This window comes from Ranitomeya variabilis, chromosome 4, assembly GCF_051348905.1.
Source record: "Ranitomeya variabilis isolate aRanVar5 chromosome 4, aRanVar5.hap1, whole genome shotgun sequence".
Lineage (NCBI taxonomy): Eukaryota > Metazoa > Chordata > Amphibia > Anura > Dendrobatidae > Ranitomeya > Ranitomeya variabilis.
Window position 1 is genome coordinate 378,926,210 of NC_135235.1, and position 15,652 is coordinate 378,941,861.

The window sequence follows — 15,652 nt, forward strand, 5'->3', positions numbered from 1 at the left end:
CTCTTGATTTATATGTGGTATGGGTGTTATGTACTGAAAGTCTCCTGGTCTGAGATGATTGATAACGAACTCCTTCAGATGATTGATGATGATGTCAAAGGCGGGCATCTAGATTATTACAAGGGATGGAAGGCCTCTCATGATGAAAGGTTGGAAAAGTTGGCCTTGTCTAGCTTAGATAAAAAATGTCTCTGGGGAGATCTCTTCTTTTTTATGCATGTATGTTTTATGTACATCACTCATTCCTTCCAAGGACCATGCTAAGGACCATTGGACACTCATAGGTGGAAGAAAGGCGATTCTGGCAGCTAAACAGGAAAGGGGTCTTTACAGTGAGAGCAGTCAGACTGTGGAATATCCTGTCACAGGAGGTAGTAATGGTAGACACCATAACAGCATTTAAAAAGGGCTGGAGGATTTCCTTAGCAGACAAAACATTGTGGGTTACAGATAATTATGTGACCAAACCTAACTGTATAATTGGTGGAGAACGGTTGAACTTGGTGGACCTGAACTTAGGCAACCCCTTTAATTCTTCTCCGTAACATCCAATCCTGGTTGTTTCAAGAACTATTAGAAAACAAATTGCATCCTAACTGCCGAGCATGTTCTGTTGTTGGAAATGGAACGTGCTTTTGTGATTGCAGCTGGTACGTGCATATTGTACTGGTTTCCATAGCGATAATTAGGGGCATTTTATGTATTTGTACTGTTTAGTACAGAACCCGATCTAAGAGAGTCTTGTGCTTACATATATACTGCACATCCCCAAGGAGCTCTGCCCTTAGTGTGCTTGTACACATGGTGCAGCATGCTTCCTGGGCAGAGTCTATAGGGTCTGTGTGTACAGTTATTTTCCCTGGGGGGAACAGCTCCGTACCTATAGAGGTGTTATGTACGTACTTTGTCTTGGTTACATAGCTGTGTATGGTATGTCCCATGTCCCTCTATGGATGACATTTTGTAGCTCTAAAAAAAGAGTCACTTTGATATGTATAAATGCTTAAATGTTTACCCCAGAAATGAGAGGAGCACATGTGAGTGTCATTTCTATACCACGAGTATAGCAGCTGGCCCACCATGCAGCACCCTGTACCTATCGCAGCGCGGGACCGTCCCAGTCTGCTCTTTATACGTGACAATGGTAATGTCTCTTGGGAATTGTACAATTGTGTGTTGAGTCTTTCTCTTGTCTTATGAACCTTCTTCTAGGTAACCACAGGCTGCACGTCTTTCTTGTGGACTTGTCTGTAGTTTGTAACATTAACTGTGTTCTTGTCCTACAGGTCATCCATCATGTCTAAAGTTCTGCCCGGAGCTCACATCCAATGTCAAAGCTTTGAGGTGGCAGTGTATTGAATGCAAAACCTGCAGTGCCTGTAGGATTCAGGGGAAAAATGCTGTGAGTCTATTCCCCTCCATAATATCCTAATTTATTGTAATGTTTTGTTACAACTTATAACTTTTGTTAGCTCATTGGATTGCCTTTGTCTATGATAGATGGTTGGCACACCAAGGACTTTCATGCCAACACAGGGCATTGGGGTAGAACTTTCTGCATCAAGCATTATTATCTTATCAGTTGACTAGACAGATCCTTGGCCGTCTCACCACTAACTTACGTAATCATGTTACTGCACAGTAGCTGCCATATTGCCCAGCACCATCATTTATGCCATTCCTCATAGTGGTAATGATGGCTTGGAGTACTTTTGTATCAATCTGATTTTTTGTCAGTCAGATTCCCAGGCACATCTGTGCTTTAGGTGGCAGCCATTTTTTGCATGCCACCATTTCTTTTAAAGGGAACCTGTCAACTGATACATACTGCGCAAGCCATGGGCAGTATGCATCAGCCACTGGCTATAGTATCCCAGCCATGTATATTTGTCTCTGAAACGCTGTGGCTTTTCAAAGAAAAGCATATTTTTAATAGCTGTCAGGGACCCAGCCGCACTATTGACTAGTTGTGCAGACATTTTTCCTGGCAGCTTCTCACCACCCATTAACAGTGACTGACAAACCTCCCCCTATAAACACACACAGGCAGAGGCTTCTCAGTCACTGTTTGTCCACGGCAGCTATTAAAGGGAACCTGTCACCCCCAAAATCGATGGTGAGGTAAGCTCACCGTCATCAGGGGCTTATCTACAGCATTCTGTAATGCTGTAAATAAGCCCCCGATCTTTCCTGAAAGAGGAGAAAAAGAGGTTATAATATACTCACCCAGGGGCGTTCCCGCTTCGGTCCGGTCAAATGGGCATCTCTGGTCCGCTCCGGCGCCTCCTGTCTTCATTCCATGACGTCCTCTTCTGGTCTCCGCGGCTCCGGCGCAGGCATACTTTGTCTGTCCTGTTGAGGGCAGAGCAAAGTGCTGCAGTGCGCAGGCGCCGGGCATCTCTGACCTTACCGGCGCCTGCGCACTGCAGTACTTTGCTCTGCCCTCAACAGGGCAGACAAAGTACGCCTGCGCCAGAGCAGCGGCATGAAGACCAGAAGACGACGTCATGGAATGAACATGGGAGGCTCTGTACCGGACCTGAGACGCCCATCGGAGCGGGACCGCCCCGGGTGAGTATAATCTAACGTCTTTTTCTCCTCTTTCAGGTAACATCGGCGGCTTATCTACAGCATTACAGAATGCCCCTGATGCCGGTGAGATTACCTCACCATCGATTTTGGGGGTGACCGGTTCGCTTTAAGTGTTTCAGAGACAAGTATACATGGCATGGTTCTCTTTAATTTCTCTTTACTCTGTGATCATTCACATGCAGTGTTCACTGCTGAGCACTGTGGCATGTTCAATTAAGGATTAAATTCTGAAATTGGGCACTGCCAGCGTCAGGACCTTCTTTGTGTGTGGTGTTAGCACATTCTGCTCTCCCATCCGTTCCTGTTAAGAAGGCAGGTGTTGTGATTTACAGTGCTTTGCGAAAGTATTCGGCCCCTGGAACTTTTCAACCTTTTCCCACATATCATGCTTCAAACATAAAGATACCAATTGTAAATTTTTGATGAAGAATCAACAAGTGGAACACAATTGTGAAGTTGAACAAAATTTATTGGTTATTTAAAATTTTTGTGGAAAATCAAAAACTGAAAAGTGGGGCGTGAAATATTATTTGGCCCGTTTAACTTAATACTTTGTTGCGCCACCTTTTGCTGCAATTACAGCTGCAAGTCACTTGGGTATGTCTCTATCAGTTTTGTACATCAAGAGACTGAAATTCTTGCCCATTCTTCCTTGGCAAACAGCTCGAGCTCAGTGAGGTTTGATGGAGATCGTTTGTGAACAGCAGTTTTCAGCTCTTTCCACAGATTCTCGATTGGATTGAGGTCTGGACTTTGACTTGGCCATTCTAACACCTGGATACGTTTATTTGTGAATCATTCCATTGTAGATTTTGCTTTGTTTGGGATCGTTGTCTTGTTGGAAGACAAATCTCCGTCCCAGTCTCCGGTCTTTTGCAGACTCCAACAGGTTTTCTTCAAAAATGGTCCTGTATTTGGCTCCATCCATCTTCCCATCAATTTTAACCATCTTCCTCATCCCTGCTGAAGAAAAGCAGGCCCAAACCATGATGCTGCCACCACCATGTTTGACAGTGGGGATGGTGTGTTCAGGGTGATGAGCTGTGTTACCTTTACGCCAAACATATTGTTTGGCATTTTTGCCAAAAAGTTCGATTTTGGTTTCATCTGACCAGAGCACCCTCTTCCACATGATTGCTGTGTCTCCCAGGTGGCTTGTTGCAAACTTTAAACAACACTTTTTATGGATATCTTTGAAAAATTGCTTTCTTCTTTCCACTCATCCATAAAGGCCAGATTTGTGCAGTGTACGACTGTTGTCCTATGGACAGACTGTCCCACCTCAGCTGTAGATCTCTGCAGTTCATCCAGAGTGATCATGGGCCTCTTTCTCTGCATCTCTGATCAGTCATCTCCTTGTTTGAGATGAAAGTTTAGAGGGACGGCCGGGCCTTGGTAGATTTGCAGTGGTATGATACTCCTTCCATTTCAATATGATCGCTTGCACAGTGATCCTTGGGATGTTTAAAGTTTTGGAAATCATTTTGTATCCAAATCCAGCTTTAAACTCCTCCACAACAGTATCACAGACCTGCCTGTTGTGTTCCTTGGTCTTGATGATGCTCTCTGTGCTTCAAACAGAACCCTGAGACTATCACAGAGCAGGTGCATTCATACGGAGACTTGATTACACACAGGTGGATTATATTTATCATCATTAGGCATTTAGGACAACATTGGATCATTCAGAGATCCACAATGAACTTCTGGAGTGAGTTTGCTGCACTGAAAGTAAAGGGGTCGAATAATATTGCATGCCCCACTTTTCAGTTTTTGATTTTCCACAAAAATTTAAAATAACCAATAAATTTCGTTCAACTTCACAATTGTGTTCCACTTGTTGTTGATTCTTCACCAAAAATTTAAATTTGGTATCTTTATGCTTGAAGCATGATATGTGGGAAAAGGTTGAAAAGTTCCTGGGGGCCGAATACTTTCGCAAGACACTGTATATGCACAGTCTCTGTGTTTCCTATGTGTTGTACATACAGTACACCAGAATCAGTGTCTCCTATGTGATGTATATACACTGCTCCAAAAAATAAAGGGAACGCTAAAATCCCACATCCTAGATATCACTGAATGAAATATTCCAGTTGTAAATCTTTATTCATTACATAGTGGAATGTGTTGAGAACAATAAAACCTAAAAATGATCAACATAAATCACAACTAATATCCCACGGAGGTCTGGAGTTGGAGTGATGCTCAAAATCAAAGTGGAAAATGAAGTTACAGGCTGATCCAACTTCAGTGGAAATGCCTCAAGACAAGGAAATGATGCTCAGTAGTGTGTGTGGCCTCCACGTGCCTGTATGACCTCCCTCCAATGCCAGGGCATGCTCCTAATGCGGCGGATGATCTCCTGAGGGATTTCCTCCCAGACCTGGACTAAAGCGTCGGCCAACTCCTGGACAGTCTGTGGTGCAACGTAACGTTGGTGGATGGTGCGCGACATGATGTCCCAGATGTGTTCAATTGGATTCAGGTGTGGGGAACGGGCGGGCCAGTCCATTGCTTCAATGCTTTCATCTTGCAGGAACTGCTGACACACTCCAGCCACATGAGGTCTGGCATTGTCCTGCATTAGGAGGAACCCAGGGCCAACCGCACCAGCATATGGTCTCACAAGGGGTCTGAGGATCTCATCTCGGTACCTAATGGCAGTCAGGCTACCTCTGGCGAGCACATGGAGGGCTGTGCGGTCCTCCAAAGAAATGCCACCCCACACCATTACTGACACACTGCCAAAGCTACTCATGCTGAAGGATGTTGCAGGCAGCAGATCACTCTCCATGGCGTCTCCAGACTCTGTCATGTCTGTCACATGTGCTCAATGTGAACCTGCTTTCAACTGTGAAGAACACAGGGCGCCAGTGGTGAATTTGCCAATCCTGGTGTTCTGTGGCAAATGTCAAGCATCCTGCACGGTGTTGGGCTGTGAGCACAACCCCCATCTGTGAACGTCGGGCACTTGGACCATCTTCATGGAGTCGGTTTCTAACAGTTTGTGCAGACACATGCACATTTGTGGCCTGCTGGAGGTCATTTTGCAGGGCTCTGGCAGTGCTCCTCCTGTTCCTCCTTGCACAAAGGCTGAGTGGTCTTGCTGCTGGGTTGTTGCCCTCCTATAGCTCCCTCCACGTCTCCTGGTGTACTGGCCTGTCTCTGGTAGCGCCTCCAGCCTCTGGACACTATGCTGACAGACACAGCAAACCTTCTTGCTACAGCTGCATTGATGTGCCATCCTGGATGAGCTGCACTACCTGAGCCACTTGTGTGGGTTGTAGATTCCGTCTCATGCTATTACGAGTGTGAAAGCACAACAAACATTCAAAAGTGACCAAAACATCAGCCAGAAAGCATTGGTACTGAGATGTGGTTTGTGGTCCCCACCTGCAGAACCACTCCTTTATTGAGTGTGTCTTGATAATTGCCAATAATTTCCATCTATTGTCTATTCTATTTACACAACAGCATGTGAAATTGATTGTCAAGCAGTGTTACTTCTTAAGTGGACAGTTTGATTTCACAGAAGTTTGATTTACTTGGAGTTATATTCTGTTGTTTAAGTGTTCCCTTTATTTTTTTGAGCAGTGTACCCCAGCTCCTGTGTCTCCTATGTGATGTTTATGCTCCAGCTCCTGTGTCTCCTATGTGATGTTTATGCTCCAGCGTCTCCTATGTGATGTTTATACTCCAGCTCCAGTGTTTACTATATGATGTTTATGCTCCAGCTCCAATGTTTACTATGTGATATTTATGCTCAAACCCAGTGTATCCTATGTGATGTATAAACAGCGTTCAGTATCTCCTATGTGATTTATATACAGCAGTCACCATGTCTCCTATGTGATGTATATACATCAGTTTCAAGGTATCCTATGTAGTGTACATGCACCTTTCCCAGTATCTCCTATTTGCTGTGTATACAGCAAATTTCCCACTGCTTTAGTTCTGTAAATGTAATGCGAGCAGTTAAGAATTTCCCACAATGAGAATACATGCAGTGCAATACACGTGTGTTCAGAACATCTTACTGCTGCGAGTTCTTTGCAAAATCTATCACAAAGAGTCAACTGGGCTCCAGAACAACGCAAAGCTAGAAAAACAGTTATGAGTAGCAACTTTGATCCATACCACCTAATATCACAGCCGCACCAAATAGAAGCAGTTTCAGCCATCATTAGGGGCGAGTTATTTAATTCGTTGAACAAATGTAGCAGGATCATTTTCAGGTTGATAATTTTGTACAGTCTGTGACTGATGGAAATCGCCAAATCGAGCTTGACAGAGAAAAAAGATCCCCCACCCCTGGCTAAGTGTGAGTGGAGTGTGGCCTAAAATGTGCCACCACTCGCTAATATTTGCAAGCAGATTTGTGGCACACAGTAAGCCAACTATTGGGTGGTGTCTACTGACACTAGACTGTCTAAAGATGCACAAAATGTAATAAACAGCTTGAACCACTGTGATAAATTTTAAGATGGTCTAGATTGGTTTACACTGTCTAAAATTTACAGTATTGTTAAATGCTCCAATCCCTCCATAGAAATAGTTTTTAGATTACTTTTTTGTCTTTCAGGATAATATGCTTTTTTGTGATTCTTGTGATAGAGGATTTCATATGGAGTGCTGTGACCCACCACTGGCACGAATGCCAAAAGGTAGTGTATATACCAAAACTTCCAAATCTGGAAAGTATTACCTAAATGCCTATTGAGGATGTATTGAGCCTTTGTAAAAAATAATGTACAGAAAATGTTACAGGCAGAATCCAATTAAAATTGTGACCAATTTTCACATGTGTTATAAAGTATGAGAAAACTCAATCATTGTGTGCGGCTTAAACCTCTGTTACACGTATTCAATAGCAAACTGTTTTAAAAGGCTCTTTAATTACAGTTGTGGCAGACTTCGGCTGGGCCACTTTAGGTATGTCAGCACTTTTTTTTAATCTTGTCATAACTGACTTTTGCATTTGTATGTACAGTCATGGCCGAAAGTGTTGGTAGGCTTCAAGTTGTTCCAGGAAATGAAGTATTTCTCCAAGAAAATGATTGCAATTACATGTTATGTTATACACATCTTAAGGTGGCTGTAGGACACCTATTGGATGGGAAATAAACCTGGAGTAATGTTTTAGTACATATAGAACTAAAAGGGGTTAATCGGCGATGACAGGTTGATTGCAAGCTGCTGAAAATTTGGGAGAGACAGCTGCTCACTGTATTTCCATCCCTGACTATGGTTTATTGTGTAAAATGACACCTGTTGGTCTCACACCTGTCTGTGTGTATGGAGGTGAGCAGATGTACTGGATTGAGTGCCTTTGCTAAGAAACTGGACTCTTAAGCCAGGTGGGCTAACCAGCACTACTGTATAGACTTGTTACTTCATCTTTTACTTTGTGCCGGATAAAGGCTGTATTTAAGTTTTCCAGTGATGTGGTTTATGAGGACTGAAATAAACTAGCTGTTCTTTAAAGGGAACCTTTCACCCCCAAAATGGAAGGTGAGCTAAGCCCACCAGCATCAGGGGCTTATCTACAGCATTCTGTAATGCTGTAGATAAGCCCCCGATGTATCCTGAAAGATGAGAAAAAGAGGTTAGATTATACTCACCCAGAGGCGGTCCCGCTGCGGTCCGCTCCGGGGCCTCCGATCTTCTTACGATGACGTCCTCTTCTTGTCTTCACGCCGCAGCTCCAGCGCAGGTGTACTTTGTCTGTCCTGTTGAGGGCAGAGCAAAGTACTGCAGTGCGCAGATGCCAGGAAAGGTCAGAGAGGCCCGGCACCTGCGCACTGCAGTACTTTGCTCTGCCCTCAACAGGACAGACAAAGTACGCCTGCGCCAGAGCGTGAAGGCAAGAAGAGGACGTCATCCTATGAAGATGGGATGCCCCGGACCGCAGCAGGGAACGCCCCTGGGTGAGTATAATCTAACCTCTTTTTCTCATCTTTCAGGATACATGGGGGCTTATCTGCAGCATTACAGAACCTACGATTTTGGGGGTGACATGTTCCCTTTAAATAGAAACAGTTCCTGTGATATCTCAAATTGATCCCAAGTGGGTAGAATTGTTACAACATGTTTATTTCCTTTGGGTGTATTGAAACAACACACAAAAAAGCAGAGTAAAAAGGGCAAATTGGACATAATTTCACTCAAAACATCAAAAATGGACCATATGAAAATGTTGGCACACTCAACTTAATATTTGTTTGCACACCCTTTGGAATGAATAACTGCAATAAATCACTTTCTATAAGCATCAGCAAGCCTACACATCTCAACTGGAATTTCGCACCACTCTTCATTTGCAAACTGCTCCAGGTCTCACATATTTGAAGGTTGCCTTATCCCAACAGCAGTTTTAAGATCTCTCCACTGGTGTTCAGTGAGATTTAGATCTGGAGTCATTGCTGACCACTTCAGAACTTTCCAGCACATTGTTTTCCATCCATTTCTGGGTGCTTGAAATATGTTTGGGGTCATTATCCTGCTGGAAGACCCATGATCTAGGACGCAAACCCAGCTTTCTGACACTAGGCATAACATTGAGACCCAAAATCCTTTGATAATCAGATTTCATGATGCCTTGTACACACACAGTCAAGGAACCCAGTGCCAGAGGCAGCAAAGCAACCACAAAACATCTTTGAACCTCCACCATATTTGACTGTAGGGACTGTTCTTTTTTGTTTGTTTTTTTGCAGGCTTCATTCCGTTTTCAGTAAATAGTAGAATGATGTGCTTTACTAAAAAGACTCTTTCCCAAAAGGATTTTTGGTTACTAATAGTGATGAGCGAATATACTCGTTACTCGACATTTCTCGAGCATGCTCGGGGGTCTTCTGAGTATTTTTTTAGTGCTCGGAGATTTAGTTTTCATCACCTCAGCTGAATGATTTACAGCTACTAGCCAGCATAAGTACATGTGGGGGTTGCCTGGTTGCTAGGGAATCCCCACATGTACTTATGCTGGCTAACAGATGTAAATCATTCAGCTGTGGCAAGAAAAACTAAATCTCCGAGTACTAAAAAATACTTGGAGGACCCCCGAGCATGCTCGAGAAATCTCAAGTAACAAGCATGTTCGCTCATCACTACTTACTAACGTATATTTTGGCAAACTGCGGTATAGCTTTTTTACGTCTTTGTATCAGCAGTGGGGTCCTCCTGAGTCTCGTGCCATTTCATTTGTTTCAAATGTTGACGGATAGTTTGCTCTGACACTGATGCACTTTGATCCTACAGGACAGTTTGAGTTTTTTAAACTTTGAGGCTACTTAACCACCATCCGAGACTATCCTGCAATGAACACTTTCATCAATTTTTCTCTGCCGTCCAATTCCAGGGAATTTAGCTACAGTGCCAAGGGATGTAAATTTCTTGATTATGTTGCTCCCCTTGGACAAAGGAACATCAAGATCTCTGGACAAGGACCTGTAACTATGAGATTGTTGATATTGTTCAACGATTTTGGTTCTCAAGTCCTAGGACAGTGCGCTTCTCTCCATGCTTGAAGTGGCTGTCACGACTCTGTCCGGTGTCTTGGGATCAGGGGCGCCTTCCTTGTCCCTAAAGTTAGGGGCACCCTAGCTATCCCTGTTCCCCAGATTACTTTTTATGGTGAAGATGCTGGGCCACGTACTTTGCTAAGCTCCTGAATCCGCCCTCAGTCTGTTCCCTCCCCCACCCAGGAAATAGGGGAGAAGCTGTATAATACAATGCAATACACCAACCAGATTAACAAGGTAATAAGAAAAGGGATAGATGAAAATACCAATCATAGAAATATGCACACGCAAACAGAGGAAAAAAACAGGTAGTGGAAAATAGGGGGGGAAAGAAACAAAGCCGGAGAAGGAGAGGATTAGCATCATATGCTTCAAACAAAGTTGTTTACACACAATTTTGGAAAGATGCCAACAATTTTGTTCGACCTATTTTTGAGTTTTTGTGTGAAATTATGTCCAGTTTGACATTTTCTCTTTTTTTTGTGTTGTTCCAATACACACAAAGGAAATAAACGTGTGCAACAAAACATGTAATTGCAATCATTTTCTGGGAGAAATACTTTTCAGTCTGAGTTTTTATTTAAGGCGCAAAATCCGTTGCATTTATAATATGCTCCTCAACAATGAAATTGCTACACCAAAGAGAAGTCGTGGAATCATGGAAATCACAGAATGGACAGACATGGTACTGAAACACAAATTATAGAAACAAACATTTTTTGAATATTTCAGTTTAATCTGTATCAAATATGAGCGCCACACGCAGAAATTCCCACACTTACAACCTTGCCTGCTATTAATGAGGTTATTAATGGTTGTCTGAAGACATGCTGAATGCACTTGGGCAAATCATCAAGATCTGCTGCTGGCAGCTGTGTACAACTGCTGATCAATGATGTCCCAGATGTGCTCGATGGAGACAATTCCAGAGACGCTGCAGGCCATGATGGTTCATTAAAGACACGCAGGCTTGTCACAGTAGAACAAGCAATTTGCAACCTAGCATTTTTTTCGGACACTTTGGAGAAATGGAAGCACCACTGCTTCCATGATTAAATAAATGTAACTCCAAGCTGTTGGCATACATGGAATGAAGACTAGTAGGGTCAAGCTGCCATACAGTACGCCACTGTACATCATATTCCTGTGTGTAGGACCAGTATGATGTTCATTTGGGAATGCTTTTTAATGGTGTTGCCTACATGGTCTCATCAGATTAGAATAATGGCGCATAGAAATCCATCATATACGGCCAGTGAAATTAGTCATCACATGCTAAGACTAAGGCATCAAAAATTGTCTCCACAAACCATTTATGCGGCCTTGGGCTATGATCCAGATCCTTTAACTACTGTTCCATTGAATTCACAACACATATGAAAGGCCATCATTGTGCAGAGCAAGACGACAGTGAAGGGTGGAGTGGAGGTCTATCCTCTTCAGTGATGAGTCTTATCTGATTACACAATGATAACTGCAGATTGGTCTGGAGACCATGGGCAACGCCATGAAGAAGCATTCATGAAGTAATGTGAAAGTGTCCCACAGACTGTTGACGGGGAGCAGCCTGAGTGGCCAAAATATGCTGCCATAGTCAACAGCGTCTCCAGACTTGTTTCTCACTGAGCACATCTAGAGTAAAAGGGAATCTGTCAGCAGCTTTTTGCTATGTAATATGAGAGCAGCATAATGCAGCAGAGAGCCTGGTTCCTGGGTCAATGTATCACTTACTGTACAGCTTGGTGTAGTTTTGATAGAATCCCTGTTTTCACTGATCTAGCTCAATTTAGAATATTGAGACCTGTATTATCTGCCTACACCCCTGATTGGCAGCTTCCTGTGTACACTATGCATTTTCAGTAAGCTGCCATTCAGTGCTTGAGGTGGGGGTACACAAATCAATCTGACTACCTAGCATACGATACCTATGTAGCAGTGATAATATCCTGCTGATAAAACACTAATTGTGTTGAAACTACAACACACAGCCTAGTAAGTGACACATCTCTGGAATAAGGCTCTCTGTCTCTACATTATGCTACGGTCACATTAAAAAGCAAAAACCGGCTGCCAGATTCTCTTTAATTTATAATTATTCTTATATATGGGATTGTTAGACATATTTGCCCTATGATTTCTCTTTCTAGCCTTTCAACAACAATTTTGCATTTTAAGAACTACCATAAATCAAATCATAGAAGACTATATTATAATCATATAAGCTTAGTAAATTTTTAACCATAAAAAGATTGAAACAACAGATTTACGGGGTTTTTTTTTGGCCTCAACAACATTGCTATAAAATGCAGTAAGAGGTGATAAAAACATGGTATGTACCCCAAAATGGTGTCAATAAAAACTTCAGCTTAGGGCGCAAAAAATGAGCCCTCCCCAAGCCCTAGATCCCAAAAAGTGAGACTAGTGTGGGTCTCGGAAAATGGTTACAAAAGCAATGTTTTATTATTTTTTTTCATGCAAATTTCCTCAAAAAAATTTTGACCACTTAAAATCTATATATGTTTGGTATCAGCCTACTCGTACTGACCTGGAGAATCATATTGCCAGGGCAGTTTTACCATATAGTGAACATGTTAGATAAAAAAAAACTAAAAACGTTTGTGGAATTGCAGTTGCTTTTTTTTTTGCAATTTCACCACACTTAATTAATGGTGTCATTCAAAGGTACAACTCCTCCCACAAAAAAATTAAAAATGGATGGCTCCTGGAAGAAAGGGAGGAGGAAACAACAATAAAAAAAGGGAAAATGGCCCTGGGGTGTAGGGGTTAAATATAATTTTTTTATGTTTGTTGAGCTGATACAAAATAAAGAATATAAGGAATGACAGCATAAAATCTGAAGTATTTTTAACAGTATGAGTAAATGAGAACCTTCATAGTGGGCTTATTCTGTACCTCTGTCTGCTTTAGGGATGTGGATATGTCAGGTTTGCCAGCCAAAAAAGAAGGGCCGTAAGATCCTTCAAGAAAAAGCTGCTCAGATCAAGAGGCGATATGCGAAACCAATGGGCCGTCCGAAAAACAAACTAAAACAACGAATGTTGTAAGTCTTTTCATATTTGAATGTACATTTAATGTAAATGTCCACTCTACATGTTTTCTGGACTCCTTTTCAGTATATCTGTGTCTTCATTTTAAACACTTATTAATAACATTAAATTAATTTGCTATTAAACCGTTTGTTCAGGACTAATCAGTTCATAACTAAATCCATTGAATAGATTATCAGTGTGAGATCAGAGGTGATCTAAAGGTACCGTTACACTAAACGACTTACCAACGATCACGACCAGCGATACGACCTGGCCGTGATCGTTGGTAAGTCGTTGTGTGGTCGCTGGGGAGCTATCACACAGACAGCTCTCTCCAGCGACCAACGATCAGGAGAACAACTTCGGCATCGTTGAAACTGTCTTCAACGATGCCGAAGTCCCCCTGCAGCACCCGGGTAACCAGGGTAAACATCGGGTTACTAAGTGCAGGGCCGCGCTTAGTAACCCGATATTTACCCTGGTTACCATTGTAAAAGTAAAAAAAAAAAAAACAGTACATACTCACATTCTGATGTCTGTCACGTCCCCCGGCGTCCACAGGGTTAAAACTGCTTTCGGCAAGAGCGCTGCTAATATGCACGCACTGCTGCCGAGAACTTCCCTGCACTGAATGTGTCAGCGCCGGCAGTAGCAGCGGTGACGTCACCGCTGTGCTCTGCTTTACGGCCGGCGCTGACACAGTCAGTGCAGGGAAGTTCTCGGCAGCAGCACGTGCATATTAGCAGCGCTCCTGCCGAAAGCAGTTTTAACCCTGTGGACACCGGGGGACGTGACAGACATCAGAATGTGAGTATATACTGGTTTTTTTAACTTTTACAATGGTAACCAGGGTAAATATCGGGTTACTAAGCGCGGCCCTGCGCTTAGTAACCCGATATTTACCCTGGTTACAAGTGAACACATCGCTGGATCGGTGTCACACACGCCGATCCAGCGATGACAGCGGGTGATCAGCGACCAAAAAAAGGTCCTGATCATTCCCATCGACCAACGATCTCCCAGCAGGGGCCTGATCGTTGGTCGCTGTCACACATAACGAGATCGTTAGCGGGATCGTTGCTACGTCACCAAAAGCGTGACGTTGCAACGATATCGTTAACGATACCGTTATGTGTGACTCAGCCTTAACACCCGTCACCACCATAGATCAGCTGAAATCTGCTGATCAGTAGGGATGCCCGGTGTCAAAACCTTACCAATTTCATGGCTAGGACTTATCTCACTTCTGGGTCATTAGTTGTTTAGTCCTGAAAAACTTGTGTACTTGTCCATAGACAAGTAAGAGAAGAGTGAGACCAAGGGAATCTGTCCGAAAGTTTTTGCTAGCCCATGTGAGAGCAGCATTATGTGGGTGCAGAGATCCTGATTCAAGCAATGTCCCTTTATGGTCTTCAAGCTATCATTTTGATAAAATCACTGTTTTATTTGCTACATGTCTATCAGTTCCCTGAATACTGAGCTGTGTATAACCCCCACGCCACCACCACGGATTGTCAGCTATCTGCCCATGTACATTATACACAGAAAGCTGCCAATCAGTGATGTGGCGGGTTTATACAGGGCTTATGAATATGCTGGACTACCTGGCAGCAGCTATACTAGTCACCTAGTGAAAATTTCCTGCTGATAAAATAGGGATTTTATCAAAACAACACTAAGCAGCCCAGTAAGTGACACATCACTGGGATCATTGTCTCCGTCTTTACATTATGCTGTTCTCAGATTAGGAGGCAAAAATCTGGTGTTCCCTTTAAATCTCACATTAGACGAATGTCAGACAATTCCACCAATATCAATGTGTTCAGCCAACAGTTTAATGTATACGGGGAAATATCGATCTGCCACTCCTGATTTTGGACTGCTGATTGTATTATTTCTGAGAGATGAGAAGTTATCAGACATGTTTTGCTATTGGCTTTCTCATAGAGAATACAGGAGCACTCAGCTAAATGAGTTCTCCTGTGTATGGGAGACCTGAACGAATGATAGGATGAACCACCGTCTGTTTGACAGCCATCGAATCGCAAACTTAAGAATTGTCAGCATTATAGTCCTTTAGTATAACACATTGTCAAATGATTATCTTACTAGAGATGTCATCTAATATATGTGTGTGTGTGTGTATATGTATATATATATATATATAATGTATGTGTGTGTATATATCTTGGCGTGTCCTGTGTCTGTAACTGAAATACTAACACCATGTGGTTGGATGATCAAATGAAACGCTAAGGCATATTTACAGGTGCTTCTCATAAAATTAGAATATCATCAAAAGGTTAATTTATTTCAGTCCTTCAATGCAAAAAGTGAAATATATATATATATATATATATATATATATATACACAGTGTATACACACACTGCTCAAAAAATAAAGGGTACACTTAAACAACAGAATATAACTCCAAGTAAATCAAACTTCTGTGAAATCAAACTGTCCACTTAGGAAGCAACACTTT

General features: G+C 42.6%; 1 protein-coding gene across 1 annotated transcript in view; it reads left to right on the forward strand.

Moving 5' to 3' along the window:
• KAT6B (lysine acetyltransferase 6B) overlaps positions 1–15,652 on the forward strand; it is a 318,128-nt gene that overhangs the window by 110,476 nt on the left and 192,000 nt on the right. The window contains exons 4-6 of the mRNA XM_077250789.1: positions 1,287–1,402; positions 7,178–7,259; positions 13,044–13,176. Of these exons, the coding sequence (XP_077106904.1) occupies positions 1,287–1,402; positions 7,178–7,259; positions 13,044–13,176 (331 nt within the window). The remainder of the gene's footprint in view (positions 1–1,286; positions 1,403–7,177; positions 7,260–13,043; positions 13,177–15,652) is intronic.